Here is a 15,830-nt window from a genome sequence, read left to right as displayed (position 1 = left end):
TTACATTTTATTGATAATATGATTATGATGAATAGTAACTCATTTCTTGGGTTTAGCTTAGTTTTATATGACAATTCGTTTCGTAATAAGTATTTGTATTATCTTAAAGACCTCAAGCTTGATTAGTGCAATCGTGATGTGCTTTATTCTATTTATTTGTGAACATTATTATTTATTATATTTTGGAAAATAAAAACCAATTTTACTTACAACAATAATATGTAACAAGATTCCTGATGATAAAGCTTGACGTTTCAAAAATGTTTTTGACATGGGCTAGAATAAAACAAGTACTTCATCTAAATCATCTTTTATTACAACTTTATATACATACAATTTCTTTCTAATAATCTACGCAAACGTCATTATGTCGACTGTCAAAATTATTCACATAATATCTTAAATACAACAATAATAAAAAGGTGAATAATTTGACGTTTTACATTTCATTTGGACTTAACCATAGTAGCGCCATTAAAAAATAGATTTTTTGTAAACTTCAACATATTGTTACAAAAATTATCAATTTCTTGATCATGAATTTATGACATTATTTCTTAATTCTTAATTCGAAAGGCACGTTCATTAAATACATGTTTAGTTTGTGACATTATCAATACTTTTCATTCGAAAAAAATAAGGAATGTCTTCAATACGTATCGAACCTTATTTCATTCAATTTATGACAAAGTTATTACAGCAATACTTATTTTCATTTGTTCGCGTTTTAGTAACATAAGCGAAACAAAACAATATCGTAATTCGTCATCAATTTCATGTAAACATCAAAATAGGATAACAGCATTTGGATGGGGGCAGTATAGTACAGAAGCAACTGTCTAAACCTACTTAGAACCTCGGAAAAGAACCCATTTTATGAATTTTACAGTAATCATGTCATTTATGGTGTTACAGTAATCATGTCATTTTGTGTGGAAAGTTTTTTCACTTTTTTCTATAAGATTTTAATCGTATTGCCTTTAAGTGTTAATATCGGCGCTTTTTACAATGTTTATCAAAATAATTGTAAAAAAGGATAATATTGAGTAAATAAATAGAATTGATGCGATTAATACAGTATGTAAATGATTGATTAAAATAAGCAAGTTTATAAAAGAAACGTTACAAATTGGTGCCGTGACCAGGATATTATCTATATTCGCTTTTCATTATATTTGGAACTCTGTTACAGGTGTATGAAGTAGTATTTAATTCACTTGATTGACAAGAGTTTAGGTTTAGATATGAGCGAACAAGAATTGAATTTTCATCCAGTAACGGCAACTTTATAATATTTGTGCTTCATTAATACATTATTTTATGTACTGATAATATATGCTTTATGTTTGTGCTTTGAAGACATATTTTTTTACTAATTTCATTTTTCCTTACAATTTTAATAATTTACGAATCTTTCAAACAAGATTGATTCAATTTCACTGAAAACATTAACCGTTCAGAGTATTAGCAATCAAAATCCTACATAATATTTCCCAACTCCTTTTTCCTCATACAAATGACATTCACCAATCCGTTCTGTCTAGAATATCTCAAGTATCTCAAATATTTGACAGTTCGTTCTAAATTGTGTAAGACACATTATATTCGTCAATTTGTCAAGTTTAAAAACACATGACAGGAGTGAACATAGAAAATGACACCGATATATTAAGATAAAAATCTCAATCAGCTGGTGGAACTACTATAATAGTGCTACCGCTGTCATTAGTACTATATATCTCTGCTTTTTCGATACTCTTAATATAAACTACATCCCTAATTACCTTCTCGTCTTCAGCCTCGTTTCCATTCAATTTGACAACTGACACATGAGTTTGTTGTTCTGCATCTCGCGTCATAGATATAGGAGATTCTTGTCTTATATAAACAGTTTGCGTCGACCGTACTTTCCTGAATCTCATGTCTTTTGGTAACGTTGATGCTTCTCGCGTCTCTAAACTCCTGGTAGGTGTAACGCTTCTGGTTCTATAACTAGAGTTTAGACTTTTAGGTAATGTGTTAGGGTTATTAGTTTCTGTTGTTATATCAGCGCTTTCAGCTTTAACTAGGCCGATGTCTGTGAAGAATTTCTTGAATTTTTCTATGAAAGATGGTGATTTAGATCGGTTATAGCTGTTTGATAGTCTCTCGACTACAGTTTCGTCTTCTATGTTTTCGGGTATGTTGGACATGGATTTATGTTTTTCTAGAACAATTCGTCTTTTACTAAGATCTTCATCGTCATCGATAAACGGTATATCTTGTAGGTTATTTTCGTTTCTAGTGTCGACTGCTGCGTCTTTGAGAATTTTGACAGGACTGCCTGGCACTTGCGTTTCTATATATATTTGAGGTACACTGGTGCTGGTATTGTCTGTTTGTATTCCGCTGTCGGCTAGACTGCCGTTTATATGAGAACTGCCCGCGCCTGTGCTGAGTACTTTGGTTAATTGAGTTGATAGGCTGTCCATTCTATCTTGGATTGTGGCTCTATAAACGTTGTCTAAGAATGAAGGTCCGGGGTCCCTCGGATTAAGGTTGGACGTGTCGAAATCTATTCTGCGCTGGAAGAAGCGATCTCTATCCAAGTTTTTGAGCCTGTCAGATAATACTGAAGGGTACTCAGTGGGTATTTGTGGGAGAGGATGCCTCTGGTTCCAGGTAGATATGGTTGTGTCTGTGAAGTCGCTGAGGCTAGATCTGAGGGAAGACCTGGGCGATAGGCGGTTCTTCATCAACTCTGGGTTGTAGTCTTTGATAGGTTTGTTGTACTTTCGTCCTGTGTAACAGTAGGCGATATTTAGTGTAGTTTTTTGGTACATTTCAGTTTATTCTTCCTCACTCCATGCTGCTGCCACGACACACGCGAACGAGTTTCAAAAAACTACTTCAAATAAAAAAGGGGGTGGGGAGGGGAGGGGAGAAAATAAACTGAAATGTATAATAATATATGGGTACCATTCGCATTCACTGTTAGGAGGGGTTCAAACTACTGTTAAAAAATAAAAATTACTACATTAAGGGTTAGTAGGTGATATGGGTAGGTCTTGAAATGAATCGACTTAAAAATAATATGTATATAATATACATACATACAATTAAAGAAAAATAAAACATTATATTCCAAATCGCAAATTGGAAAATTAAAAACTAGAGAAAACTGGATTCTAAATAGGAAAAATTTACCAAAACTAATAACGTATCATATGTTTATTGCCACCAAATTGATCCTCATAATAAGATCAAAAATGTTGAATACACATCAGCGCATCACTAATATGTTATATCTAGCCAGGCATTCTAAATCCACGTTAAAATAGCAGACGATTCATTTCAAACTGTATGATGATGATGAAGGATTTTTAATACTGAAAATGCTTGCTACGGTCAAATATCTTAAAAACGTGGTGTCTTTGACAGTGGTCATCCTAACACAAATTCATTAGAATTCTTAAAGTATGACAGTTACCACGCTAAAATTTGAGTAACTTATGTTAGCATACGCTTTCAGTATAAATTCAAAATCCAAGTCCAAAAAACATCCACGAAAATCCTGTATATTATACAGGGTGTCACACGAGAACCCTGTACAGTCACCGGCATAGATATGTGATGATTTCTATACCTTGTCTCATTAACGTCTTGTTTGAAATGTCATACAAAACTATCAAACGATTTAAAGCGACATGGTACAGAAATATTTCAAGCGGGTTACTCGCGTGTTAAGTCAATATAGCGTTCGACATGTTTCGATCCATTTTCGAGGATCTTTCTCAAGAGTAGCGACCCCGCATTTACATGTCGAGAGCGCGACGCATACTGCGGGCGCTTGCTCGGTGTGTGCGGCAATGAGGGCGGGCGGAGGGGGGGTCGCTACTCTTGAGAAAGATCCTCGAAAATGGATCGAAACATGTCGCACGCTATATCGACTTAACACGCGAGTAACCCGCTTAAAATATTTTTAAATATGTCTGAGTCTCACGGGAGTTTTATAGTTAAAAAGGTACAGAAATCATCACTTATCTATGCCGGTGACTGTATAAGTGTAAATATTATACAGGGAGTAACACGTCCACTCTGAATATTATACAGGGTGGAACACCAAAAACCAATAAATTAAAAAAAAAGTTGTACCTGGCGTGTCGATTTCCTCCTGCGGCCGAACCGGCTTGCTGATGCTTTTCCTCTTCGAAGGAGAGTGTTTCAGGGCTACATATTACAAAATGGCGTTATTGTGGGCGCTTTACTTCATTTATTGTATGAACGCTGTGAGCCGTGAGCCAAATGGTGTAACCACTTTAATTTAAAAAAAAATTAAACAAAGGAATTAAAGACTCATAATTAATAACAAATTTAAAGCATAGAAAATCTTGTAGAAAATACGACTATGTAGGTATATCAAAGCCCACAATGTTCATACAAATAAATGAAGTTTATTATTACATATTATTGAGATGTTTTTTGAATGCTATTTAAAAAAAATGTGGTAAAAAAGTCTATTTTAGGATGACAATATTATTTTTCTAAAAATTTAACTGAAAAATAGACGCATTCTTCGTGTACACAAATGCATGTAATTATTGTTATTCACAGTGGAAGAGCAGACTATAAAAACACCTCAATAAAAAAAAAAACATTCTAAACATTAGCTAGAACGTGATATTAAATAAAAACTTAAAATGCTCATTAAAATAAGCATTGCTCAAAAAAATCGTGTAGTTAAGGCGTTGCGTAAATTAAAAAAAAATAGGCAGAAAGCCTGAGATACCTAAGTCTAAAGAAAATTAAATAAAAAATTTCGAAAAACCATGCTCAACAGAAATGTCTCAAAACGATTGATAGACAGGAGAATGATAGAGCTCGGAAACTGACGAAATAACTTTTGATAAAAAAGGGTAAGTATTTAAATGTATCAAATAGTTATATGAGAATTTCTTTTTTTTTTGCCAATAAAAAGTATTCATAAAATTGTCCATACAAGGTATGGAAAGTTTCCGAAGTTTTCTTATGTGAAAATTTCAGAATTTTGGAAACTTTCCGTCGACACATCAGTAATCGCCGATCACCACTTTCTCACTTTTGGTGGGACCAGTATAAATAAATAAATAATAAATAAATATTATAGGACATTTTTTTTTTTACACAGATTGACTGAGGCCCACGGTAAGCTCAAGAAGGCTTGTGTTGTGGGTACTCAGACAACGATATATATAATATATAAATACTTATATACGTAGAAAACATCCATGACTCAGGAACAAATATCTGTGCTCATCACACAAATAAATGCCCTTACCGGGATTCAAACCCGGGACCGCGGCGTAGCAGGCAGGGTTACTACCGACTGCGCCAGACCGGTCGTCAAGTATCTTACACTTAGTCTAAATTTTTAATTAAATGTTTACCCTTTTCCATCAAAGTTACAGAAAAAAAAAACAGTCACAAAATGGCGTCTGGCGCATCAAAAACACTCAATACTGATCAGGATGACTGACAATACCAAACTGGGTAACTAACTACGACGATGTAACTAGCAAGGGGGAGCAGACCGAGATGGATTTAAACACATTGATATTGTAGTTGTATTGTTATATGTGACTCTAGTTAAATACGTAATTAAAATAAAATAATTTAGTAAGTAGTATTAAGTAACTAACTATGTTTGTAACTTGAAACAACAGTAATGTGATGAAAGGGAGCCTATTCCTGCCAAAAAACTGTTCTACAATTTGGCAGAAAGTGTAATGTAATAAAACTGTCTCACTTTTTTTTTTATTGTCGATGGCGCTTAAGGCGTTATGAACGATGTTCGTATACAAATACGACGCCGCGGGACCTAAGCGCCACCGAAAATAAGGTCCCTTTACTCAGATGACGGCACATATGTTAGAGCGAGACAGTGATATGGCTGTGTATAGCTTTGGCTCACACCTTTAGCTGCGTCAAATGTGATCGACAAGTATGTTGCGTGTACAGAGTAGTTTATTTCATAGATCTTTTTTTGAATTAATTAGATGCTATATTTGTTTGTCGGATTGTAAAAGGCTATATAAACGTAAAACGTCAAATCAATGACATATGTTTGGCAAAAATTAACGTAGTAACTAAAAAGATAACTAATTTGGGAGATTCGGCCATTTTTTATATATTTTGTAAGTTGGATAACGCATTAGACAGTTAAGACATTTAGAAATATAATCTTTTATTCTCTTCTGACGTAGCATGTTAGAAATCTTCCAATTTTGCAACCGATTATTTATACTGGAACTTATTTCTAAATGTTTTTTTTTATATAATTTAAATTTCTAAAATTTGAATCAAAAAAATACAAAATATATGGAAATAATTTGTCGTCAACGGTTTACTAATTTCTCCTAATAATTATAACATCATTGTGTTTAAAAACGCAACAAGACAATCGAAACAACAAGAAAGGGGAGGCTCGACCAAAACGGGACATGCTGGAACCCAACGACCAGACTTACTCAAACCTCCATGGACGCGTACATTCCGCAGACGGACAATTGTGTGGAAAAAAAAGGGAAAAACACATATTATTTTTCGAAATTTCCATACAAAATTACAAAAGGGTCGACTGGGGACGTGCATGACTAGATAAAGTCATGCAGAAATGCGTTTTTTGAAAATAAAAAAAGCCAATTGTAAATAAAAGTGTTCTAAGACATGCCTCGAATGCGAAACAGAAAGAACTTAAACGATTTAATTTGTTAAATAAAAAAACACCACCAGCGATATGCCTACTGAAATTTTGTTTAGGGTGTTGGTGGGCCCTTTACTAAAATCTAATTTAAATCTTATCACATGGGTAAAAGTACATTCCATCATAGACTAAATATAAGATCATACCATCCCATACATTCAAATGCGACCGCCTAAGAACGCGCATACACTTCACCACACATAGATGGCGCCACAAAAAAATGCCTCGTTGCTATCGGTTGTTTGCAGATTGGCGTTAAGTGTCACTTTCGAGCCATAAATCTATGTCAAAAGTGACACTTAACGCCATCTACAAGTATAATCGAAAGCTACTTTTTTTTTGTGGCGCCATCTATGTGTGGTGTAGTGTAGGGATGTCACGAATGTCGCATGTGTCACATTCGCGAATGCGAATGCGAATATTCAGAATGCGAATGTGCGAATGCGAATGCGAATATCGCTGCGAATTTCATAAAAAACCAAAATAAAAACCAAGCAATCACCAACAACCCGCTAGGTAAAAAATTTTAAATGCTTACTATTGGTCAAAATGCCGAGTACGAACTTCACGCCGTACGAATTTGACCTATCATAGGTCAAATTCGTACGCAGTGCGCATGCGCGAATCGACAGTCGACAAGCAGCAATTGGAGCGGCCGGCGCGGGCGAGGAACAAGCTGCGACTTGCACACATTCGCATTCGCAAAACATTCGCATCGTTTGAAGCGAATGCGAATGTCAATGCAAATGTTTAAAAGAATGCGAATCATTCGCATATGCGAATGCGAATGCAAATATTCGTAACATCCCTAGTGTAGTGTATGTTAGTTCTTAGGCGGTCGCATTTTAATGTATGGGATGGTATGATCTTCTTATATTATATCTATTATTTCAATAAAACTAATATACCTGTATAAAACTAGCATACATGTTTGTCATTACACGAACATTTATTTTGAGCATTACACGAAAAAAAAAACACAACCGGCTGAATGTTATCAATTTTAAATTAATTACTATGAGGATACAATAAACCGTACATGCTTTCAACTAAATATCGAAAGACATGCTATTTCTAATATTCTCATACATTTTTTTATGAAGCTGACTGTTTTCGACTTGCATTTGCAAAAAATCGCGTTTCTAAGTACTTTTGAGCTACGATAAAATAAAATAAAATAACACGAAAAAAAACTACCTCCACCATGCCAATATGGTAATTCCGAGAGGTCTGATAGCAACCACTAACTAATTAAAAAAACTTCTAACTCTACTTTTTAATAACATTTTCAAGAAAAGTGCCTAGTATATCAATTCATTCTACGCAGTCAATGTCATTAACCCCTTCATTTTAAACTGACCAATCTCTCTTTTCAACTCTTTGATCTATTTTAATGGTTTATTTATTGGAACGCGTTGATGTCTTTTCGTTCGGACAACGACGACACGTGACTGGTCAAAATTACAACTGCTAACAGATTATGGAATTAATTTTATTTCAATTATGGCTAAATTGGGAGGCTATAAATTAAAGGTATGCAATTACTTTAAAAAAAAAACAATCATTTCAGTTTTTTTATTTGCAAAAATTGTCGTTTGATAATTGTAATTAAAATTTTAGCCAAACCTAACCGCGTTACCCCCCAAATTTTTTTTACATATTATTATTTTTCAATTGTCTATTTGATAATAAGTATCAATTTTATAATTGATTCTCCTCCCCCAAAACGTTTACCAAAAAAAAATTTTTTTTTTTAAAGTATCTACCCCCACCAACACCCTTGGACGGACAGGCACACAAACAAACACCCTACAGTACCTATGTAGCTTGTGACCAGAGTCCGGAACTTCCGGTGGTTCCCTTTGATCTCGGGCAGGTCCACTGATAACATTGCAAAGAAACCACGCTGAGCATGAACAATTCCGTACGTTGACCTCTGTTGCTGTCTCTATCGCACGAGTAGGCTGTCCCGCTCCCAGTGTTATGGGACATGAATATAATGTGCTTTAGTTATGTCACACCTCAGACACTGGCGATGAAATATATGAAAGAGGCGCGTTCTTAGCACAGTCTAAGCTCGTGTAAGTGAACGCGTACTATGCTTGTATGGGTGAAATATGACAGGTCGACTGTTCACGTTTTTGACGGGCGGCACTTTCAGCGGGGAGCGGGAATGGTCATACTGTACGATAGTACTCTTTATTATACTGTGGTTATGTTTAACCGTACTCCGAGGGGTGGGTACCTGGATATCTCATACCGAACAACTTTTTTTGTGGCCAACCCCAATATAGAGAACAAAATCCGCTATTAGCCAAAAGTGACATGTGATGTCATAATGTGATTCACCAAAATGTATATTTGTTTCGTCATGATTTCGGTGTTGGTAAGGGATAACCTATTTATCGACCCCCACCGCTCGAACGAATGGTCTAGGGCCCAGTACAATTACAATCGTGTGATAGAGACAGGGTCAATGTACAGAATTGCGTGTGCTAAGCGTACTTCCTTTAACGTTAGCATTTGTTACAGGGTTATTAGGACCGTGCCAGACTGTCGTTATTTCAACTCTTTGCTAATTTGGTTAGCTTATTTTACTGTATAATCACTTAAATCACTAGTCTTAGACACAGTCCTATTTATCTGACAATACTTTTTTAACATACGATACGAGTAAGCTAATTTAGGATTTATGTGAATTTAGCATTTATTCAGTAAAGTACGCTAAGCATGAAGAATTACATACATTGAGCCTACATTTCCTACATCAATCCCACCCGCATAAATATATTGCTTTCTCGCTCGCACAGGGGCTCATACATACATCTTGTTGGCCAAGCAATATTTTAACTATGCGTGTATGATAGGGAGAGAAACAGGAGGGTCAATGTACGAAACACTGCGTGATTAGCGTCCATACTATACTATTGAGACTTAAATATCAACTTAAATATTAAAAAGTGTTGTCATATATAATAACTGTAATTTTGAGACTTATTATAAACTTATGCAGGAAAATATCCATAAAATTTTCCATTAATTTTTTTAAATTTAAAAATATATTTTTTGTCTCAAAATTACACATACACACACAAGTTACTCTCGTTACCTTCATAAAGGATTAAACACATATGATTAGCTTGACATTAAAGGAATTTAATACTTAAAACTACAACAATAAGGATTATATTCCACTCAATAGTTTTACTTTGGAAATTTTAGCTAAAGTTTGAGTGAAATTTACCAAATTTATTTCATACTGAACCAATCAACCATCCATTGAACGCTTACAAAAAATATCGAGGTAATAATATGTTTTAAAAATATGTGTCTTGCCGAGTTTCTTGCCGGGCCCATATTAGGCCTTACTCCCCCAATTGAAGAAGGATTTATAGCTCCACCAATATTTTTTGTTATTTAAAAAGGTTAACTAACAACAATTTTAAAATTTGTAAAAACATGCCAAGCTTTTACTTTAAATAGCAAGATATGTATGTCCTTCTCACTCAAATTACACCAAATCTTATTTGTGAGAACAAGACAAATATATAAAATGTTTTTATGTAATTACTAGCTGTAGCCAGCGACTGCGCTCGCGTTATCGAACATTTTTTATTATGGTTTGGGCTGAAAAACAGCGCTGCAGTGTCACTCACGTTGTGTCGACGCTGTTCAGCATCATGCTGACGCTCAAACCATTTGTCACAACAAATGTTTAGAATGTTAAGTTACAGTAGTCTAAGATTTAGATTAGGTATTAAGTTTATAGGTTACTAGCTTTTACCCGCGGCTTCGCCCGCGTAATAAAAGTATTCTTATTGAAACGTTTATAAAAAATAAGATTTTCATTTGGATCCGTAGGTTTCTTTGTAGGTACATCTGTCCGCGATTACTTCGATTAAGGTAAAGCGGGGCAATTCTCGACTGGGGGGCCATTGTAACTGATCTATTTGCTGTACGGTCAGCCAAGAAAGTGGTTTACCACTTTTCGACTCTATTGATCGAAAAGTGGTAAACCACTTTTTTGGCTGACTGTACCTTACACATATTACTATTGTTTTAAAAGAAATTCTTGCAATGATTGTAGAATTGTTACACAGCGACCACAGCGTAGGTAGTAGGTACGAATATGTTTGTATTTTACCTATATAAATATTTATACTGGGGAAACTTCATACAAACCACATAGCCAGTATCTCGACGCTATGGTCGGTAGGGTAAAAAGTACTTCCTTGCATTGTCGCTTACAATTTTTTCCATTTTGCTTATACTTATTGCAAACGTAAACATATAAAAGGCAAGCAAACAACGATCTTCTTACAGCACATTGAATGTAATAGTTATTACGGATGCAGGATACTCGCCGATGCCTACTTACTAATCCCTTCGCACTGAGCCACCTGCATTTTACACTGCCTAGATATCGATTGCCAACCGATTAGTCCGACCCCAATCCCTATTCTTATCCCCGTCCCTATCTCTATTCTTGTCCCCATCTCCGTCCCCGTCCCGTCCCTGTCCCCGTCCCTCCCCTATCCCTATTCCCGTCCCCGTCCCCTATCCCTATCCCTATCCCTATCCCTATCCCTATCCCTATCCCTATCCCTATCCCTATCCCTATCCCTATCCCTATCCCTAACCCTAACCCTAACCCTAACCCTATCCCGTTCCTGTCCCTGTCCCTGTCCCTGTCAAATTATCGTGCTAGGAGGTGAACTTCCTCTAAGGAACTTCCGTGTCTTTTTGAAATCTCTTGAACCAGAAGTAAAGATAAAAACTAAACCTATACTTATGGCTATTTTGGATATTTTAACCCTATTGCACAACAACAGGGGAGAAAATTTCTTTTCCACCTCATTAGATTTTAAAATCGTTGTATTTATCGTGTTCAGCGACCCGATAAACCATAAAAACGATACCCATGTGTTTTTGACTTTACCCCCTTTGCACCCCTTTAGGGGTCAAATTTTCAAAAAACCTGAAACATGTATTTAGTCATATGTCTTAAGGAATCCTCCTATGAAGTTTCGAATAAAATAGTCAAACTAATCTTGTTTCCCCATACAAACTTTGAACCCCCATTTCACCCTTTTAAGAGGAGAAATTTGAAAAATCCTTTCTTAGTGCTCCTCTACGCCATATAAGGAACCTATGTGCCAAATTTGAAATATCTAGGACCAGCGGTTTCGGCTGTGTGTTGATATATTATGTCAGTTAGTCAGTCAGTCAGTTTCTTCTTTTATATATTTTTTGATAGTTAAACTCCATTGCACTACAACAGGGGAGAAGGTATTTCACTTCCGCTTCGTTAGATTTTAAAAACGTTGTATTTATCGTGATCCAATAAACCGTAAAAACGATACCCATATTAGTTTTTTGACTTTATCACCCCCTTTTCACCCTTTTAGGGGTTAGATTTTCAAAAAACCTGAAACACGTCTTTAGTCATATGTTTTTAGGATCATCCTGTGAAGTTTCGAATAAAACAGTGAAACTAACATTGTTCCCCATACAAACTTTGAACCCCCATTTGACCCCCTTAGGAGGCGAATTTTGAAAAATCCTTTCTTAGTGCTTCTCTACACTATATAAGGAACCTACGTGCCAAATTTGAGATCTCTAGGACCAGCGATTTCGGCTGTGCGTTGATATGTCAGTCAGTCAACATCTTCTTTTATATATTTTTTTGATATTTAAACCCCATTGCACCACAACAGGGGAGAAGGTATTTCACTTCCGCCTCGTTAGATTTTAAAAACGTTGTATTTATCGTGATCAGCGACCCGATAAACCATAAAAACGATACCCATATTGATTTTTTGACTTTATCACCCCCTTTTCACCCTTTTAGGGGTTAAATTTTCAAAAAACCTGAAACACGTATTCAGTCATATGTCTTAAGGAATCTTCCTGTGAAGTTTCGAATAGAATAGTCAAACTAATCTTGTTTCCCCATACAAACTTTGAACCCCCATTTGACCCCCTTAGGAATAGAATAGTCAAACTAATCTTGTTTCCCCATACAAACTTTGAACCCCCATTTGACCCCCTTAGGAGGTGAATTTTGGAAAATCCTTTCTTAGTGCTCCTCTACACTATATAAGGAACCTACGTGCCAAATTTGAAATCTCTAGGACCAGCGGTTTCGGCTGTGCGTTGATATGTCAGTCAGTCAGCTTCTTCTTTTATATATTTAGAAGTAACTTGTTTAATGTTTTCCTTGTACTCGGTGTTGTGACAATAAATTTTCTTTCTTCTTTCTTTCTTTCAACATTGCTGAATTACCATAACGTCCACTCTCCATTTTGGGGAGGCGGAGGATTAGAAAGAGACAAAAAGAAGCCTATATCACTCTCCATCCCTTCAGCTGTCTACACTTAAAATATCACATCAATTCGTCGCTCCGTTTTGCCGTGAAAGACGGTCAAACAAACAGACACACACTTTTTTCCATTCATAATATGGATAATTGATTTTGGTAAATTTCACCCAAGAAGGAATCGACATTGCTTTGAGCATTACATGATTCCTAGTGAACAGAAGAAAGAAAGGAATTGATAAAATTATGTATTTTATTTTACGACCTAACATATAATATCCCAGTTATGTAAAAGTAGGAAATTATAGGTAAAACACACTTAAATTGTATTTAAGACGTTATAAGTATACTTAGTAGTTTTTTTACCAAAAGGATGTAAATAACATTAAAAAAAAAATAGGACATTCTTACACAGATTGACTGAGGCCCACGGTAAGCTCAAGGAGGCTTGTGTTGTGGGTACTCAGACAATGATATATATAATATATAAATATTTATATACATAGAAAACATCCATGACTCGGGAACAAATATCTGTGCTCATCACACTAATAAATGCCCTTACCGGGATTCGAACCCGGGACCGCGGACCGGGACCGGGGAATATAATGAAACATCGACTTTCCCGGTAACTTATAATGTTAAATTGTAACAGTAAAGTGTATTAAGGACGGAAAGTGCAAACTCGAGTTATTAAAGCCCTCCTGCCTTCGGAGTGGGGCTTCAATCAGCCTCCCGTTCGTAATCCTTCAGCCGCCCGTGATATACACAATGTTTTTCATCACACTCGCGAAGTAATAACCATACGAGATCGTAAAAACTAACAATGAGTACGGGCGAAGAGTATGGAAATGCACATTACCGCGGATACTGAATAGATTCCCAAATGAATTGATAGACTCATTAGAAAGTCGAACCTGTAGCCAAGCTCTTTATATACTGAAAAAACACTTATTAAAAACGAAATAACTTAATTATGTATAAATAAAATAAATAACAATTCATATGTAACTAGACTCCTGAACTCAAATAATATTTTCAATTTAAGATTAGCAGTTAAGTATGTAATAAATGCATGTACGTTTCTTAGAAATAAACAGATTATTTTTTTTTTTTTTAAACTAAATGTATTAAAATAAAACGTAGGTAACGTTTTACCAACTACGTATTGAAATACGAAATTTCTAACATTCGTGCGCCATCTTGGAATTTTTGACAGATCGTGGAAGGTAAAATAGCTTATTACGTATCAGCACGCAGGCATGTAATAACACCGTTTACGAGCGAGTGTGATGAAACAATGTTTACACAGATTAAGGAAGGGATTTTTCGAAGTCAAAATTCTATGAAATTAAGACGTACTGTTATCGGTGTCAACTTAGCTTGGTCGAGTAATGTTTTGAGTTACCCTCAAGTGAATTAAAGAGCCTTTTGTTGGTAGATTTTGTTTACATTTAAATACCTAAATCATAGATTAAATATAAGAAGATCATACTATCCCATACATTGAAATGCGACCGCGTAAGAACGCGTATACACTACACTATACATAGTTTCGATTATACTTGTAGATGGCGTTAAGTGTCACTTTTGACATAGCATTATGGCTCGAAAGTGACACTTAACGCCAATCTACAAATGATGGCAACAAGGCATTTTTTGTGGCGCCATCTATGTGTGGTGTAGTGTATGTGCGTTCTTAGGCGGTCGCATTTTGATGTATGGGGTGGTATGATCTTCTTATCTATGCCTAAAGATATACAGTAAAGTTCGATTTTATAGCGCCCTATTTTTACTTCTAGATATACTTATGACAACGTTGTAATTTTGTTCATTTAAGTGTGCCTCCATTTCCTTTTCCTTAACTTTATTAACTAAAATAAATGATAACTTTTATCTCAAAGTAACACTTACACGAAGGTATCTTCTTGAAGACAGTCTTGGCCATGAAATCGAGGAACCTTTGAGCGTAGAAGTTGGGTCTGTGGACTGACACAGTGTCCTGAAAACGAAAGAATTTCTTAAAAAAATATGCTTGAACTTTATGGCAGGGTCGCCATGTTATGTACGTAAGAGTATATGAGGAAATAAATCAGTTTGTTAAACCGACTTGAATAGATCAAAGTGTGGCAGAGAAGTAGTAGTGAACGTCATGGAATAAGGATAACATTTTATAGATTCATTATTAATGATTGGAACTTAACATAAGGAAGAAACTTACGTAACCAATAGACGAGACGATTAAAAAAAACTATTTAGTCCATCAGTTAGATTATCAAAACAATTTGGACACATATTTTTTTCTTTTTTCTCGTAAACGAAAAATGACGACGGTACAGTGCGTTTAAGTTTCGCGTGACGTCACGCCTAGGTGCCATTTTTACTTAAAAGTGTATGTCTATGTATTTTTTCATTAATTAGATAAAGCGAAACATATGTGTTCAGTATTTTTGGACGATCTAACTGACGGACTAAACAGTATGCTATTTTTTATGTAGTCGTCATCCCTATTTAAATAATTAGATCAACATAATAATTCATTAAAATGGCCGATATTTTAATTTACTAAACCACTTGCTTTTGTCAAAGGCTATAGCCGGGTAAGCTAACAAAAAGTGCCCCTGGTGTTATTGGCCAATGTGTATATCCTATGTATTGGTCATAGTACTAGTTATTAATCTGTCAAGTTTTATGTCATAATTATTGACAGTTTTCGAGAAACGTCAGTTTAAAGTTTTTTTTACTTTCCTAAATATCTTAAAAACTACTGATCCGATTCTTTTGTAATTA

General features: G+C 35.2%; 1 protein-coding gene across 13 annotated transcripts in view; it reads right to left on the bottom strand.

Annotated features, from left to right (window-relative positions):
• The window catches only part of LOC125238886 (phosphatidylinositol 4-phosphate 5-kinase type-1 alpha), a 112,853-nt gene that overhangs the window by 19,489 nt on the left and 77,534 nt on the right, over positions 1-15,830 (bottom strand). For 3 of the 13 annotated variants that reach the window (XM_048146361.1, XM_048146363.1, XM_048146373.1), the window contains 5 exons: positions 14,955-15,042; positions 8,540-8,602; positions 6,486-6,491; positions 4,135-4,209; positions 295-2,779 (listed from right to left, as the gene is read on the bottom strand). In XM_048146361.1, coding sequence (XP_048002318.1) covers positions 1,683-2,779; positions 4,135-4,209; positions 6,486-6,491; positions 8,540-8,602; positions 14,955-15,042 — 1,329 coding nt within the window. In that variant the 3' untranslated portion in view covers positions 295-1,682. Of the gene's footprint in view, positions 1-294; positions 2,780-4,134; positions 4,210-6,485; positions 6,492-8,539; positions 8,603-14,954; positions 15,043-15,830 lie in introns of those variants that run through there. The other 10 variants (XM_048146367.1, XM_048146370.1, XM_048146369.1 and 7 more) reach the window with 5 other exon arrangements.

This window comes from Leguminivora glycinivorella, chromosome 24 (genome assembly GCF_023078275.1).
Source record: "Leguminivora glycinivorella isolate SPB_JAAS2020 chromosome 24, LegGlyc_1.1, whole genome shotgun sequence".
Lineage (NCBI taxonomy): Eukaryota > Metazoa > Arthropoda > Insecta > Lepidoptera > Tortricidae > Leguminivora > Leguminivora glycinivorella.
Note: the sequence above shows the minus strand (reverse complement) of the source record. Positions and strands in the feature narration are given on the sequence as shown.